The sequence below is a fragment of the Pleurodeles waltl genome, chromosome 4_1, assembly GCF_031143425.1.
Source record: "Pleurodeles waltl isolate 20211129_DDA chromosome 4_1, aPleWal1.hap1.20221129, whole genome shotgun sequence".
NCBI classification, from domain to species: domain Eukaryota; kingdom Metazoa; phylum Chordata; class Amphibia; order Caudata; family Salamandridae; genus Pleurodeles; species Pleurodeles waltl.
This window is the reverse complement of record NC_090442.1, coordinates 481169934-481187423: the sequence shown is the minus strand read 5'-3', so window position 1 is coordinate 481187423 and position 17490 is coordinate 481169934. Positions and strand designations below refer to the sequence as shown.

General features: G+C 42.8%; 1 protein-coding gene across 1 annotated transcript in view; it reads left to right on the top strand.

The window, feature by feature from the left end:
• The window catches only part of PTPRQ (protein tyrosine phosphatase receptor type Q), a 1423303-nt gene that overhangs the window by 1022186 nt on the left and 383627 nt on the right, over window positions 1–17490 (top strand). The window contains exon 43 of the mRNA XM_069227528.1: window positions 2363–2689. Coding sequence (XP_069083629.1) covers window positions 2363–2689 — 327 coding nt within the window. The remainder of the gene's footprint in view (window positions 1–2362; window positions 2690–17490) is intronic.

Sequence of the window (17490 nt, the reverse complement as noted above, 5' to 3'; positions counted from 1 at the left end):
TTTCTGTGGAGTGCATGAGGCATTCCAGTTCCTTTCATTTTGACTGTGCGGCACTCCGCGCTTTATGTTTACCTCCTCCGTTTTTTATTTAATTACTTGTTCAAACCTGTTATTGTTTCATGGTAGGGAACCAGGATTTCACACGTGTGAGCATCCTATGTCATGTGACCACCAAGGATGCTTGCAAAAAACTGCACACACACCCGTAGGTTGCACTTTTAAAGTAGACACATGAAGCAAAAGACACACACAACCTCCACCTAAAGGTATCGGAGGCTTTACATAACTACCAGCTATATTAAACAAGGGCATTTTCATTTTTTGTTTGTATGTCGAGCTGACACCGTGACTCAAACCCCGGTCCTTAGTTCCAAAGCTGGCAGCTCTAGTTGGTGTGCCACACCTTCTCCATGCTTTCTCATGTTTTCCTTGGAACACATGAGGCATTCCAGTTCCTTTCATTGTTACAGTGGCAACCGACGGCCTACTCTGAAACTATTTTTTTTTTATCTTTTGATTTTTTTATCCTTCTTTAATCATCTTACTGGAACCTTGCTGCTACTTTAGGGTTTGATATCAAATACAAAAAAATATAATTCCCTCTATGTTTAGAAAGGAATGTTGGAGGAATATCATTCTGTTCGAACTTTTACAAGGTAGCATGGTAAGTTTTAATTAGCATACTAAATGGCAACATTTCATTTTTTTCAGCATTTAGAGGAAGGAGATACATGAAGTGTTTTAGTTATATGCAGGGCCACTGTAATTCTACATCAGGAAAAAGCCAAATTATGAGGCAGGGTTGACCAATTTATGGGGCAAGAAAAGTCCAGTTAATAATTTACAATGCCAATAGCTGTAACTCAAGCAAATGCAAGACCTATTGCATTGCAAATCCTTGTTTTGCGGTTCCTAAGTTTCCTATTCACTTATCTCTGTCTTCCACTATCTGATGTTCTCCGTCCTGCTCCCCTCTCAGATCCCGTCCTCCTTTCCCATGTTTATTATATATTTTTAATGAGGGTCTAGCAGCTACAAATTGTTGTTGAGCCACCCGCTGTCTTTTTTGCACTTGTGCTCTCTTTGATTTACATTTTTTATTTTCCCTTCAAAATGGCAGTTCAACATGTTGGGAAAGTAAAATAGAATTGCTGCTATGCATGACTACATGTGTATGCATTATGATACTCTTGTGTGTCTGCTCCATTCCAACTTGCAAAGTAACACCCTAGCCTAAAATGGTTTGTGATTATATTGGTAAAGTAAAAGAAATATTGCAACATAACTGCATGTCTCTATTTTTGTATTTTTCAGTTTTAAAGCAACCAAAATTTCAGTTTTATATAGATTAAATACACAACTGAATTCCAAAATTGTACATTACTTTGAAAAATACTGTTAAAGTCAATTTGTTCAGATGTCACTATCACTATAGCATAGAGTGTATGCATTGTGGGACACAATAGGCATTTACAGTTCCCGTACATGGATGTATTTTTGTCCTATGACCCTCTGTGCATTAAGCCCTTGTCAGTGTTTTTTATTTTAGTAAGCACAGTGTATAATTTCGGTGTTATTTTCTAGAAAAGATGTAATTTCATTAGCTGATCTGTGTCTTGTCAGTCAGTGCTGGTTGTTATTTCTCCTTGTGTCTTGAGTGCACATATATTATTCTGGAACAAATTTGATCTTTACGCATTTGATTAAGATAATGTATTTTATTTTAATTTCAATGCAAAATATGTGTATAATAATATGATTCTTTTAGACTGTGACCTCCTTAAAATCTACTTAACTTTTCAATTTCCAGGGAAGATTCTCTTTTTAATTTGTTGTTACTGCAGATTCCTTTAACATATTTTCATAATTTACTTCGCATTCTGATGTTAATGTATTTGATTGCCATCGTTATTTAAATTAACTAAATGCAGATTTAAACAAGAATTAACATACAATAATTTAAACTAAATTATCCTACACGTAGTGTTCATGCCAAACTTCACAATAAATCTGTTTAACCTTACATTTCTTTTATGGAATCGTAGTCAAAAATATTATCCGTTTACAAAATGCGCTTTCATCTATATAAGGTACCGACACTGAAATATGGAAAACTTGTTAAAGTTCTCTAGCATAACGAATTACTAAACAGGTAACAACCCTTTTTATTTCCCAGCTGAATTCACTTTTATAAAACAGGAAATAAAATTGCAAATGATAAATTTAATTGGAAAACAATTTGATAGTAATTTAATCATTTTAAAAGTCAGCACTTGAAATATTGGTGTTCGTATTGTTGTCACATGTCTGTTTAAACTACTTTGCAGAGTATAGCAACCAATAATATATTTTTCTTTTGTAGTGCCCTCTGCTCTCAAAGATATTAGTTTTACTAATGTTTCTTCCACAAGTGTCACTTTGAGATGGACAAGACCAGATCATGTCCCTGGTTATTTAAGATACTACAAAATCACAACACAACTTCAATCCACCAACTGCAATAAATGGGAACCGGCAGCATGCGTGCAATACACTCAAGAGCACTATCTGTATGACGATGGTTACCTCATAGAGAAGACTGTGTCTGAACTGAAAAAGTTCAGATGGTATAGATTTAATGTGGCTGCTAGCACCAGTTCTGGATACGGTAGCTCTTCTGCTTGGATTTCTACACAAACACTGGCTGGCCGTAAGTAAGGGTGTCTTGTTATTGTTTCGTCCTTCCTATGTTTTTTTGCTGTCGGCAAAATGTGCAGAACTAAAACCAAACATAGACTTACATTGAGACCTGTACTTTAGACCAACGGTTAACAAAGTCCACTTGAACCACACAGATAAGGGCCTGCACAGCATTAATGGAATTTGACCATGTTACAGCATGCTTCATATCACATGATAACTAACACTCCATAGCAAAGAGGAAGCATTCATAAACTATGGATGCTTCCTATTTGTTAAGGTTTGCCAATTTTAAGCGTGGAAGAAGTGACATCTCTGTCGATTAGAGCTGTCACAACAACAAGGTAGATAATGCCGACCTCCCTGTGTAGACTGCACAATACAGAAACTCAACAGATCCTGAAGATAAACATATACATGGAAGTAGGTTTACTATTCGAAACTCCACATCTTCTTACCTCGACAATATGGTGGGAATCAAAACAAGTGAAGGTTGATTAAAATAAAAAAGAACACCCACTAGAAGAGTACTTAAATTACATTTTGTGGCCAAAAAAATAATTAGACATGAAAAAATATGTTTCAGACACGTAGCATCCATAATGACAGTTTGAAGATGCTCTTATATGTGTCCATTTTATTTGTGTTGTATTTGACATATTTTGTCACCAGTGCTCTTCCAAGCTACCTCCTAAGCGTTGTTTATTTCAAAGTTCCTCTGATTATCAGACTCTCCTAAAACACAATGTTCTTATTTTTCAAGTGCTAGCAAGGGATAAAAATCATGCTTATTGGAAACAAGCTGGGATATCAAAAGAAAGAAAACTGACATTTAACCAAATTGGTGGCATGAAAGCAATCATTCAGTTTTTCTCTAAAAAAATAAATCACTTGAAATTCTCTCTGCACCAGGCATACTCAAAAAGCAATTGCTGACAAACAGTTTTATTAATTTTGGTTTTCCGAACATTTACATAATAAGTATATTATATCATTTCTCCACCTTATCTGGATGCTGTAGATATCAAACCTTTCTAAAGCAAATGAATAAATACCTTCTCGCAAGACTGATAGAGACTGATAGAAGCCAACAATATTGAGAAAGTATTTAAAAGTAACCTAGGGTATTATGTATTAAATTTCTCCCCATCACTTAACTTACCAAGAGAATTTGACTGTGCGCGTTCATATATCTTTTTCATATCATAAAGTTTATTATGCCAAGAAGTAATGCGTATACAAGTGTACATGATTCAAAGTATAACAATCCACAAGCCTAAGTGGGCATACGTGATGGGAGGAGGTGTGTCAGAAAAGTGGGCAAAGAGGTACAATACATATATGGTTTACATCAACATATTCATGAAGGTATGCATAGCGTACTTTTTTTATAATCAAAGCATTAGGAAAGCAGATATGAGTCATCAACAAATGTGAACTCGACACACTAGGTAACATGGGTATTGAAGCAATATATATACTGAATTCAATTAATTTCATTGCATATCAATAAAGGTCTTTCCCAAAATCATTCAACAATGGTAATAAATAGCATATTACACTCTCTGCACCTGTTTAAATATCGTAATATGTGGCCATACTATACTTATTACTAGTTATGTATTTATTGTAATACATTAATATTTTGGGATAGTGGCAGGTGCATAATGCCGTGTTTGTGCAGGGTCTTGCAGATTACCATGCTCTACCCCATGCTCTACCCCCATAATACAATGGGTATCACTAAAGGCAGTTGCCACCTCCACAACATTAGGCACTCAGTTTAATACAATGAGCAGTGCATTTGGGGAGTAAGTATTGTGTTGCTTAGTAGAACTCTAGTTGTTATTGTGTTATCATATTAATGTGACAGAGAGATACATAAGAAAACCACTGCAATAATAGTATTCTCCAAAAGGCAAGTGCAGATTATTTATATAATATTTATCTAATGTTGGGAAATGGGTTATTGGTAAGGGCAGGTAGGTACCTACACTTAGCAATAGGCCACTAACCTCCACTTAGGTCCAGTTAGGTTGCCCTTGGTAGCTTGGCAACGAGCGACAAGGCTTAACTTAGGAGACAGAGTGTAAAGCATTCAAATATCACAAAACAGTAATTAAATAAAACACAGGAAACAGTTTAAAAATCCAAAACCAATTTATAAAAACAGATTATATATTTATCTTTAAAATGACACAAAACCGAATAAAATCGGATAAGGGGAACTGGAGATATGAATTTTTAAAGAATTATTGTTTTCTAGCACCTAGAAACAAAAAGCGCCATTCTGGTCATCTGGTCGCACCTCGACTGGGGCAAAGTCAAAGATTAAGGCCGACCGTGGTGGAGCCCGGCTTGGCTACAGCCCGCGGGAGGCCTCGGTCAAAAGTTTACCTTCAGACTTAGTCATTTTTCTGAAGATTTTCTTAAGCGGGACGAACCTGCCAGTCCAATCCGACCTCCTGGAACTCTTCTCCGGATACGCGTTGCGGGAGCCCTTTATGGAGATTTTTACCTTTGGACTTAGTCGTTTTTTCCAGGTGAAAATCCTTCGAGTGGGACAAACCTGGATCTTGATCCGACGTCCTTGGAGCCCTCCTCGGATACACTGACTGGGAGGTGCCAGTCAACTTCCTACGTTCAGACTTAGGGGGTCATTCCGACCCCGGCGGGCGGCGGGCGCCGCCCGCCGGACGGAGATGGCCAGAAGACCGCACTGCGGTCAAATGACCGCGGCGGTCATTCTGACTTTCCTGCTGGGCGGGCGGGCGACCGCCAAAAGGCCACCCGCCCGCCCAGCGGGAAAGCCCCAGCAACGATGAAGCTGGCTCCGAATGGAGCCGGCGGAGTTGCTGGTGAGCGATGGGTGCAGTGGCACCCGTCGCGATTTTCAGTGTCTGCTTTGCAGACACTAAAAACCAGAATGGGGCCCTGTTAGGGGGCCCCTGCAGTGCCCATGCCAGTGGCATGGGCACTGCAGGGGCCCCCAGGGGCCCCACGACACCCGTTCCCGCCAGCCTCTTCCTGGCGGTGTAAACAGCCAGGAACAGGCTGGCGGGAAGGGGGTCGGAATCCCCATGGCGGCGCTGCTTGCAGCGCTGCCGTGGAGGATTCCCTGGGGCAGGGGAAAACCGGCGGGAAACCGCCGGTTCCCCTTTTCTGACCGCGGCTTTACCGCCGCGGTCAGAATAGCCCCAGAAGCACCGCCAGCCTGTTGGCGGTGCTTTCTCCGTCCCCGGCCCTGGCGGTCCATGACCGCCAGGGTCGGAATGAGGCCCTTAGTCTCTTTTTTGGAGATTTTCTTCACCGGGACGAACCTGCAAGTCAGGCTGGGTCACGGTTGAGGCAAGCCGGTTAGAGTTGCCGCGGCGGGCCGGTCCCTCTATGGAGCTTTTCTCAAAAGTTCTCCAAACTTCTCCAAACTTCTGGATCTTCTTCCAGATGTTCCTTTAAGGTTCTTTTGGGGTCCACAGCTCACCCCAAGGTTCCAGAGGCTCTGTGATGATCCTTAGGGGTGTGGACTACAACTCCCAGAATGCACCTGGTGCAAACTCCTTTTTGGCCACTGGACAGTGGTCAGCTGGTTGGTTCCTTCAGGAGTTGGTGCAGGGGACTCTGGTTAGCAATTTTACACCTGTAGCAAACATGGAGTCCCTCCTTGAACCAGTTGAAGCCAGGCAAAGTCCTTGTGGTGAAGCCCAAGTGTGCAGCTGGTGCAGTGCTTCAGAGTGCAAGGTCCAGGTGGAGGCCAGGGGTCCAGCATGGCAGTCCTTCTTCTCCTGTGGTTCTTCCTTGTTGGAATCTGATGGGGATCTGGTAGGGAACTGAGGTGTGGGTGCAGGTCTGCCAGTTGTATCCTTGCTCCTGGGTGAAAACCAGGGGGGTCCTGGTTCTCCAGTCAGGTGCAGGGTCCTTCCCACTGTGATGACCACTTCCTGGGAAGTGTTGCAAAAATCAATCCCAGGGAGCAACATTCCTCAAAAATCCATCATGGCTGAAAGTGATTTTTGGAGGTTACATCTGGCTGAGCCCACCCACTGGTGTGGCTAAAAATCCTAAACACACCCCTCTCCTCCCCTCTCCTAATCTAATCAAGGGGACACCTAATTGCCTGGGTTTGCAGGATGTGGGGGTGTTGCTGGGTTGCTCCAAATGTCCTTCTCAGCCTTTGAAGACCAGTTTGGCAGCCCTCCCCCTTCCTGCCTCACCATGTGCTGAGGGGAGATCTCCTCCCACAGGCACATCTCTTTGTGTGAAGCCAGGCCACTTCACACCTCATCAAGTCAGCCTGGCCAGGCTCCCAGAGGCTGGCCAATCAGAGCACAGCAGCAAAAACACTGCAGGGCTGAAGTTGGCAACTTTTCAGGTAAAGTTTAAAACTCTTTACCTGAACAAGTTATATTAAATCCAACAACTGGAAGTTTGTGGGATTTATTATAACAATTAATTTGATACCAAACTCTTGCTATCTGTTACTTAAGGGGACTTTTAAAATTAAAATAAAGTCTCCCCATTCTAGCCTATGGAGGCCATTCACTACAATGAGGGAAATCGAATTTGGCTGTTTTACCTCACCAGGGCTTATAAAACTATTTTTATAAGGTCCCTTCTTATAGTTACATGGCACCCAGCCCTAGGGGCACATAGGGAACACCTTAGGGGTGACTTATATGTAAAAATAAGGTAGTTTAAGGCTTTGGAACTACTTTTAATTCCAAATTCGAATTTGCATATAACTTTAATTTAAAAGCAGCCAGCAAGGCAGGACTGCCTTTAAAATGACACTGGGCACCTCAGCAGTGCATCTATGGGTGCACTACCTATGCTGGGGTCCCTAAACCTACATGCCCTACCATATACTAGGGACTTACAGGTAGTTTGACTTAGCCAATTATAATTAGCCTAATTTTCATTCTGATTTTACACAGAGCACAGGCCCTGGGACTGGTTAGCAGTACCCAGGGCACCATCAGAGTCAGGAAAACACCAGCAAAAAGTGGAAAATGGGGGCAAAACCTTATGGGGCCTCTGCAATCAGCCCTGTTCCCACACATCTAACATGTTTAAACAATTTACAACCCCACATCTCCCTTTCCTGAAACCTAACAACATGTCTAGAATATTGAAATATTCCTCCCTATGTTGCGGTCACTTCAATACTGGGAGTTTCATTACAGTTCTTATTTGCTGCCACCACTTGGCTTTCACAAATCGCATTAATGCTTCACAAGGCTGTCCTTAATAAGTACTCAGATTTAGGGATCTCAGTCTAGGAAGGCAGGTGAGGGTTGAAATACCTTTAGATAGATAGTTCAAAACTGAGCTCCTCTTCCTGTCAAAACAATTATACTGATTGGCTTATGATCTTAGGAATTCTCCATCACCATTCCACAACCTTATGTGCCAGTGACAGATGGAAAGGGGTGTCTTTTTTTCCAGTAAGGGGGCAATGTAGTATATGCTGTCCCCAAGCAATTCCACATTAATGGCAAGGGTGCCCTAGTTTGATGCTCAGGTAGAGGTGAACCTGGGGACCACCAAGACAGAATCTAGGGCCGAGTAAAATGAGATATCCATAGGTTGTTTCCATGGCCTCCAAGATCCCCATCATAAAGGTTTGATATATAAACAGTTCCACCAAATCTCTCTGACTTCTTGAAATAGGCCACACCATCTCCAAAACTGTTCATCAGCATGGGGGTAAAATGTATGCGATTTTACTGGCAGCGAATCCAATCATATGATATAATAGTTGGCATCTCGTCCATAACTGCTGCCATTGCACCTCCTCCACCTACCCTTCTAAGACTTTATTTATTTGAATCCTGTAGGTGTGAAGCATGTGGGAATAGGCTTCTATTAGAATGCTGCTGCTTTTACAAATGTTTCCTTAGGGATTAGGTCTTAGGTAGCAGCCACTCTGACAGGCTGGTTAATTACCCAATGTTGTATCGGAGATTAATGGAATCTTTCCTTTTTGTCAAGATGAAAAACATACTTAAATCAATAAATCAATAATTTGTAAAGGGCACTACTCTCCCGCTAGGGTTTCAAGGCGCTGATGGGGGAGGGAGGGAGAAGTGCTACTGCTCAAACAGCCAGGTCTTAAGGTATTTCCTGAAGGTCAGCAGGTCCTGGGTCTGTCGTAGGTGAATGGGGAGTGAGTTCCAGGTCTTGGCGCCGAGGTAGGAGAAAGATCTGCCACCGGCTGTAGTTCGTGGATGCGAGGGACGTTGGCGAGAGAGAGGTTGGTGGAGCGGAGTTGTCGGTTGGGAGTGTGGAAGGTGAGCCGCTCGTTGATGTAGGCAGTACCAGTGTTGTGGAGTGCTTCGTTAGTGTGGATGAGGAGTTTAAAGGTGATCCTCTTATTGACGGGGAGCCAGTGTACATCTATTAGGTGGGCTGAGGCGGTTGCGGCATGGGATGTAGAGGATGAGGCATGTGGAAGCGTTCTGTATATACTGTCATTTTTTCTGGAGCTTTGTCGTGGTTTCCGCGTAGAGTGCGTTGCCGTAGTCCAGTCTGCTGCTGACGAGGGCTTGGGTGATCATTCTTCTTGTTTCCGTGGGGACCCATCTGAAGATCTTGCGGAGAATGCAGTGGGTGTAAGCAGGAGGACAAAACGGCGTTGACTTGTTGGGTCATGGTGAGCGCTGAGTCTAGGATGAAACCTAAGTTGCATGCATGGTTGGTGGGCACTGCTTGCATGTTTCAATGGTCTGGAACGTGTAACATGTATGTAATTATGAGACAGTTTCAGTTTTTCCACTTATCAAAGGGGCTGGTTTTCAATGCTGGTATGAAAAGTGAGTTACCATGGACAGGAGAATGTGTTGATGGGTATTTGGTTAGCGTCACATGTCTTTCATAGGTGTCCCAAACTGTCAATTTACTATTTCTGGGGGTGCAGATATAAATGCTTGGAGGTCAACCCCTGATACTGTTGCTTACTACTGCTCAGTCTATATGGGGTTACACGATGTCAGTCTTGCTAGGCAACCATTTCACGAGGACCCATGTGTGCCGCTCTACAGTATTTTTGAAAGTCCAGAAAAGCCAGACATAAGATTTTCTAGACCAATTGGGCTTGGTGTCCTTGCAAGATAAATTTCAGAAAAATGAGAACAACCAGGTTCAACTAGGTATCAATAGAAAACAAAATAATTGATTGTGTCTAGATCGTGATTGCTCCTATCTACCATCAAAAATACTATTAATGAGTGTAGTACAAGTAGACCATATGCGTATTGAGATCTTAAATATTGCAGAACAACAAATGATGTACAAGACATACAAAGTGTCCAAAAAATGTTCCTTGTGAAGTGGGAGGTCACATAGTGCAAGTGAAATACATGAAAACAAAAATGGCCAGTATGAGTTACCAATTAAAATGGGCGATAAACCAAAAAAACAATAGGAAAGTCTATTTCAAAATTGATTTCAATGCAGCATGGGAAAATTCAAAGTTCAACAGTTTAGTGCTGCTTTATAGCTGATAGAATTCCAAAATAGTCTTCACACCATAAATCATTGACAGTGTTCTGACCCATAGAGTTGCACCTTGGTTATCATCAGGTTAGGACAAAATTTGCAGAACTCAATGTCCACATTACAGATTGGCACCCCGGTTTAATTCCACTACGAACTGATAATTCCATTGATTACTTCCTTTTCTACTAATTCATCCACCTTGTAGAGACCAACGGTCCATCATTCTACATCGATATCCATGTATGCTGATTCCAGGATTCAAGTTTTGTTCTGTAAGCTTTCTCCTCTGGGGGTCCATTGGTGTTTCTGAATGCCATGGAATCAATCTCTACCAGAGCATCAGTGCTATCCAGCCAACCTTCAGATCACATGGCACTTTACAGCCTCCAGATGTTTATGCCTATTGCTCAGGCAATTCTTAGCGCCAATCTATCTGGTCTGATGCCAACTCCACTTTTATTTGGTCTTGTGCTCCGCTACTCGATACCACAATCACCCATGTCTTGGATGGCTCTCCCTCCACCAACGCCAACCCACAACCCAATGTCATGCACAGAACAGGTCACAAACAGAGGCCTAAAGACTAGTAGAAGAGGATCACAAAAGCTGCATACATGGCCTTTTTGGCACAGACGCAGATCCCTTGATCCTTATCGATATAGGTGGGAACATGATGACCAATGACAAGAATTGAAATGTTTTTTATCAGCTAACGGCATCAACACTTCTCCTAACTTGGACATGGAATGTAATTTCCTACTGGACTACCCATAGCAGAAGTGGTGTTATTTCAAACAGAGGTGAAAAAAGGCTATGGAATGCCTGCCTCAGGACATCCAACCTTTCTCCTGAAATGTAGGCAAAATTGATGGACTTGCCTTTCGATGGAGAGCACTTGTTCGGAGACATGGTTGACTCAGCATTGGAGAGGTTCAAAGCTAGCAAGGCTACAGCCTGCTCTTTGCGGCTACCACCCCCTTCAAGAGATTTTAACAAGTTTCAGCATTCTTGTGGCTTCTCAGGAGTGGCAAAATACCAGCCTCAAACCTAGTAACAACTAAATATGTTGGTCAGTTAGTTGAGAGGCAAAGCCAGAGGAAAGGGCCATAGATCCACCCAACATTTTGTTTTCTCCTAATCCTCTGTACCCAAGCCTATTTGGAGCCTGTAGGTGGGGTGGATACCTTCTTTCTATACGTCTAGAAGGCCATTACTTCGAACCAGTGGGTTTTTCAAATAGTGGAAAAAGGCTCCACCCTTCCTTTCCTTCAGGCTCTACCCTCCATCCATCATCCACCATCCTTTCCACAGACCACCTAGCCAACAGTCCTTCTGAAATGAGCAGTGATGTTAGTGCAAATTCAGGAAAAGGGTGAGAGATGTTACTCATCTTTCACATGTTACTTCCTGGTGCCCAAGAAGGACGGATGTGTGTGTCTGATCCTGGACCTCAAAAATATGAAATTCTACCACAGAAAGGAAATGTTCAAGATGCTGTATGGTGTGCCTTGACACACAGGATGCGTATTTTCACATACCCTTCCTATAGTAAGCATTTGTGTTTTTTGCTGGGTTCTAAGCACTACCAATTTGCAGTGCTCCCTTTTGGACTAACCTCAGCACCTCAAGTGTTCATGAAGGTGATGGCAGTTGTTCCGGCCCACTTCACAAGATTGAGCTTTCCTCCTGTTTTTCCATGCCTGGATGGGTGGCTGATCAAAACAGGGTCACCAGAGATGGCATTAGGCCATCCCATTGGATCTGGTTCATAGGATCTTTACTGAACACTACCCTTCTCTATGGTTTTCCTCTTCAGAATATTGCCAACATCCAAGAAATGGTCCCATCCTTTTAGCAGGGCGTGTGAGTACCAGTTCTGAAGGTTCTGGGTTGTCTGGGTCTGCTAGCTTCATTTAATCTCCTAGTCATGCATACACATTGACAGATGAGGCCCCTGCAATTGTGTCTGCACATTTACAGAGGAGACCTATTGGACTCCATGGTGATTATACCTAGCACTACGATGGAAGTGGTTTGGTGGGGGAACAAGGCAAACCTCAGCTCTGGAATGGCCTTCACTTCTCCTCTGACCATGGCTATGATAATAACTGATTCCTCAACGTGGGGGGGCGCACCAGGAGCATCTGTGGATCAGAGTCATGTGGTCTCCAAAGGAACAGGTTCTTCACGTCTGCCTGTTGAAACTGCAGGGAATTCGGCTGGCACTCAAGGCCTTCTGCCCTTCCATCCAATGTTGGTGTGTCCAGAACTTGAGAGACAACATGTCAGGCTTGTTGGGCTACAATCTGGTTTCTGCGTCTTCTAACATGCTGTAGTGCAGCGAGCCAGCCTCAGTTGATGCCAGCACCGCAAGCATGATGGGTGTGGCTTTCATATACGTCATACCCATTGTACAAATGCCTGTGGCCAGGCTCTGTGGCCAACCGTTGCCGCACACATCCTAAGGTAACTATAACTTGCACCCTCACCATGCACTGCTAATTACCCCAGATATTACAGCACTCATGACAACTTTTATAATGTCAATACAAATATCATTAAAACATTAGCAGTTAAATTATTGAAGAAAAAACTGCATGGCAGGGGCACAATCATAGTTACATTAGGGTATGAGTTATAGTTACTTGAAATAACTCTAATTATAACTGCTGAATTTCTATGGTTTTGTGCGAGTAAACTCAGAACCTACCTAAAACGTCCCTGTAACCTTTGGTGCAGCCCGTCCTTGCGTCCAACCCCCTAACCACCCAACCTCACGCTGTACACAGCCTTTGGCCGTGCACAGTGAGAGTTAGCACAGGACCTGTCTTTCTGGGTGTGAGATCAGAGTAACTGTCTGGGTGTGAGAGGGTCTATGTGGGTGTGAGAGTGTGTGATTGCGCTCCAATAGATGAAAGATGCATTCATCTCCACAAAAGATTGCAGATCATTTTTCAGTATGGAATCACGGAGTAAAAACACTTTCTTTGCCTTCGCCAAGCCCAGGAGTTAGGATCATTTGTCCTTTCCAGAAGTGGAACTTCAACTGTGGCACCTGCAATGTTTATATTTGTAAGTGCATCCTGCTGCTGTTTAATTTCTGTGGAATGTGCATCATGGCCAGAACGGAAGCTTGCCTGTGCGTTTATCAAACAAAAGTCCACAGTTTTGCACAAAATGTCTGTCAAACTGGAACACTTTCTACTGGTTAGTTAGTAAGTGCTTCCTTGTTGGTTGAGTGTCCAGTGTGGGGGGGCTACATGGCCCTCCCTCCACCAATCCAAATTTGTCCCCTGATACCCCATCCCCTGGGACCTCTAACATTCAATGGGGGGAGTGATCCCAGCCCCCCGGGGACCTCATTCCATGGGGCCCAGCCTTCATTAAATGGAGCAAAGGGTGTGCAGCTCCCCTCCCCTGGCTGATCTCGGCCCTGGGGACCCCATCCCTCAGGGCCCGATAAGAACACTTGGGTGCCAGCCAGTCACTATCGTTCGGAGCCACAGGGGAGCCTGAAGGTCCCCGCGGTCACAACCGCCTGCGGGAGCCAGGCATTTCTGTCACTGACAAGGAGCTGCTAAACCTCTCTGTGAGAGCAATAGTTTCTGCTCTCTCTTGCTGGAACTGGAGTGTTTGATGTGACTTGGCAGGAGCTGTCAAAGCTCCCGCCAAGTCACAACAGACATCTATGTCCTTGGGGTGGGCACCCCAGGACGTAGCAGGAGTCAATCTTGGAAGGTGGCAATCCCCAGAGCCATGTTTGAATTTGCACAGGGCGGTGGTTGTCCCCAGGGCCGGGGTCCACAACTACCCCCTTTCTTCTTTGATTTCAGCCCCAAAGAGGTGGTGGTTACAAGGGCTGTGAGGGGTGGCATGGGGGCCCACCCCCCATACAATAGAGCGTTAGCACCAGGGAGCTGGTGGTCCCTGGGGCCATGGGGTCTGCAGGATTACCCCTACTGTATTTCAAACATTTTGCCCTGGGGAGGTTGTGGTGCCCAGGGTTGCAGGGTGGCCGCACAGCCCCCTGCATATCATCAAACCAGCCCTGAGGAGGTGGTGGTCCCCAGGGCATTGGGGGACCCCCTAATACTAATTAAGTAATTTTGGTGGTCCCCAGAAAGCAAGGGGCCATGCAGCACCCCGCTGACCATTGAATTGAAGGTAGTGGTCCCAGGGGCATAAATAATCCCGGGGGGCCCGGTGTGCCTCCTCCTTTATTTTTCATATGCCCCCAAGACCTGGCCCACCTAGGGTCTTAATTAAAACAAGCATAGGAGACTGCACTTGTGTTTTTTTTTAAATGTTTGCCCTGAATTCACAACATCATCATTTATTTGCTTTAACATTTTTTTTAATGGTTTTTTTCCCGGGGGATGGGACATCCAGCACCAGAGCTAAGGGGTCAAGGTGCCCCTACCCTGGCCCTTTTATCTTTTTTGTTATTTTTTTTTTTTGGCACTCAGCTGAAGCAGAGTCCCAAGATGGCTGCCAATCAGGTCTCTGCAGATCTCTACACAAGCTCTTATTATTTGCAAAGTCTTCCTGGGGGATCTGCGGCCCTAGATTTACAAATTGGATTTCCTTCGATTTCTCTTAAACTTCTGAACAGATTTACACCAATTATCAAAAAGTGTAATCTGCGTACGAAAGCTACCTTTCTTCCAAATTTGGTATAATTCCGTCCAGCGGTTTGGGCTGTTGTCATGTTCAAAACTCCTATGGGAATTAACATGGGAAACACATGTTTTTTTACCCCTCTTTTTCTCTGCCTCCACTTGATGGACCACTCCAAAACCTCCCAGGCACAACAAGAATCACCTGCACACTTTTGTTTGGGGAAAGTTTTGTGAAGATTCGTCAAACGGTCCCAAAGATATAGGCAAAATGATTTTTCTATGGAAACATAGTCCTAACTATAACTATCCTATTGGCCTACTGGTGACCGTCAGTAGGTAATATATATACATATACATTTTACTTGCTGGCATCTGTATATATATATATATATATATATATATATATATATATATATATATATATATATATACGAAAAGCTGTGGCTATTTTCTGTAAAGGCGTCTTTATAAGATGGCAATACCTAGGGAAATATGTATATATATATATATATATATATATATATATATAGAGAGAGAGAGAGAGAGAGAGAGAGAGCTATCACTATATATATCTATCTATTTCTAGCTCTATATACATATATTTATATATATATATATATATTTAGAACTATCTCTATCTCTGTCTCTCTCTCTCTCTCTCTCTCTATATATATATATATATATATATATATATATATAGCTATCACTATATCTATATCCATATATATATATATAGTAGTTGCCTGTAGGTAGTTATAGTTAGGGCCTGTAGGTAGTTATAGTTAGGGCCTAGTTTCTGTAGGAAAACCATTTTTTGTTTTGCTTATAACTTTAACGCCGTTTGATGAATCTTCGCAAACTTTTCAAAACTAGTGCACCACTCACTTCGGCTGCTGTCTGGAACGTTTTGGGGGTGATTCGTCAAGTGAAGGCAAAGACAAAGGGGGGTCCCAAAATGCATTTTCCCAATGCATTTTCCCATAGGGTCTTTAGACATGACTTCAACCCAAATTACACCAAATTTCGCAGGAAGCCAGAACTTGGTGTACAGATCATGCTTTTTGTGATTTGGTGTATTAAAGGTAAAATTAATTTGTATATCTAGGCACGCAGACCCTTCTCGGATCTTCCACGGTGGATTCCTGAGTCCGTGTGCCAAAAAAGGGTCCTGATTTGCTTATTGGCGGGGGGAGGAATAAAAGTGAAAAATTAGATAAGGGGTCAGGATAGAGGTATTCTGAACATATAGGACAGATTGAGGGGTCTGTGCAAAAAACTTCCCAGATCAGCAGCAGGCCTCAACGCAACAGCCAGTGTAAATCCATGACAGATCCACAAATCTTCTGTCTATCCACGAATCCAGAGCGGATCTGCAAATCCAGAGCCCAGCAGGGAAAAAAAAAAATATGCACACTCATTAAACCAACCTTGTGTGGGGTTGGCAACACGCAAAGTTTTGGATGCAGGGCCTGGCTGCATGACAGGGCCTGTGGTCAACCCCCTGCTGCACATGGCCGAAAGCTGACCATGAAGTGGGGTTGGCAGCACGTGGGGGTTGCGTGCTGGGTCCAGCCTCCGGCCAGGCCCTGTGGCCAGGACCCCGCTGTGCACTGTTTTGGCAGCAGATGGCGGGTTGGGCACAGGGTCTGGCTGAAGGCCAGGCCCTGTGGCCAACACCCAGCCACGCACAGCCAGAGGTTGTGCGTGGCGTGGGGCTGGATAAATGCAGTGGGTTGGCCGCAGACCCTGCGGCCAACCATCCTGTGAAAAAAACATAGAAATTCACTGAAAAAAAAAAAAGGCTACAGGTACGTTATTGTTAGGAAATTGCATTTAAAAACCCTTAAAAATTCACTAAAATTACCAAAGGACACAGTGATGTTATAGTTATATTCTGAATTTACACGCACAAAACCACAGAAATTCAGCTTTTAGAGTTATTTCAAGTAACTATAAATCATGCCCCAAGGTAACTATACTGTATGCCCACACACTGGACATCTAATTACCCCACATATTACATCATTCAAGATATCTTCTATGGCCTCATTGCAGCATTTCCAATAAAATTATTGACAAGAAAACTGTGCATGGTGGGGGTGCAAGTTATGGTTACCTTAGGGCACGAGTTAAAGTTGCTAGAAATAACTATAACAGGTGAATTTATATGGTTTTGTGCATGTCAATTCAGAACTTAACAATAACATCCCTGTACCTTTTGTTTTTTTTCAGTGAATAAAGTGAGAGAAAAAAACAAATATGTATATATGATTATGTATATATATATATATATCCATATATGCATATATATATATATCTATCTATATATATATATATATATATATATATATATATATATATATATATATGGATATATATATATTGATTAAACAAACAAAGTTACAAAAATGTTATGGTTAGGAAATAGAAAAAAAAAAAAACCTAGAAGTTCACTAAAAAACCAATGGTTACAGGGGTGTTATAATAGGTTCAGAATTTACACACACAAAACCATAGAAATTCAGCAGTTATAGTTAGAGTTATTTTAAGTAACAATAACTCGTGCCCTAAGGTAGCTATAACTCACACCATCACCATGCACAGTTTTCTCATAAATAATTTTACTGCAAGTGTTACAGTGACACTATCAATGATGTCAAAGAAGATGTCATGAGTAATGTGGTATCTCTGGTAAATA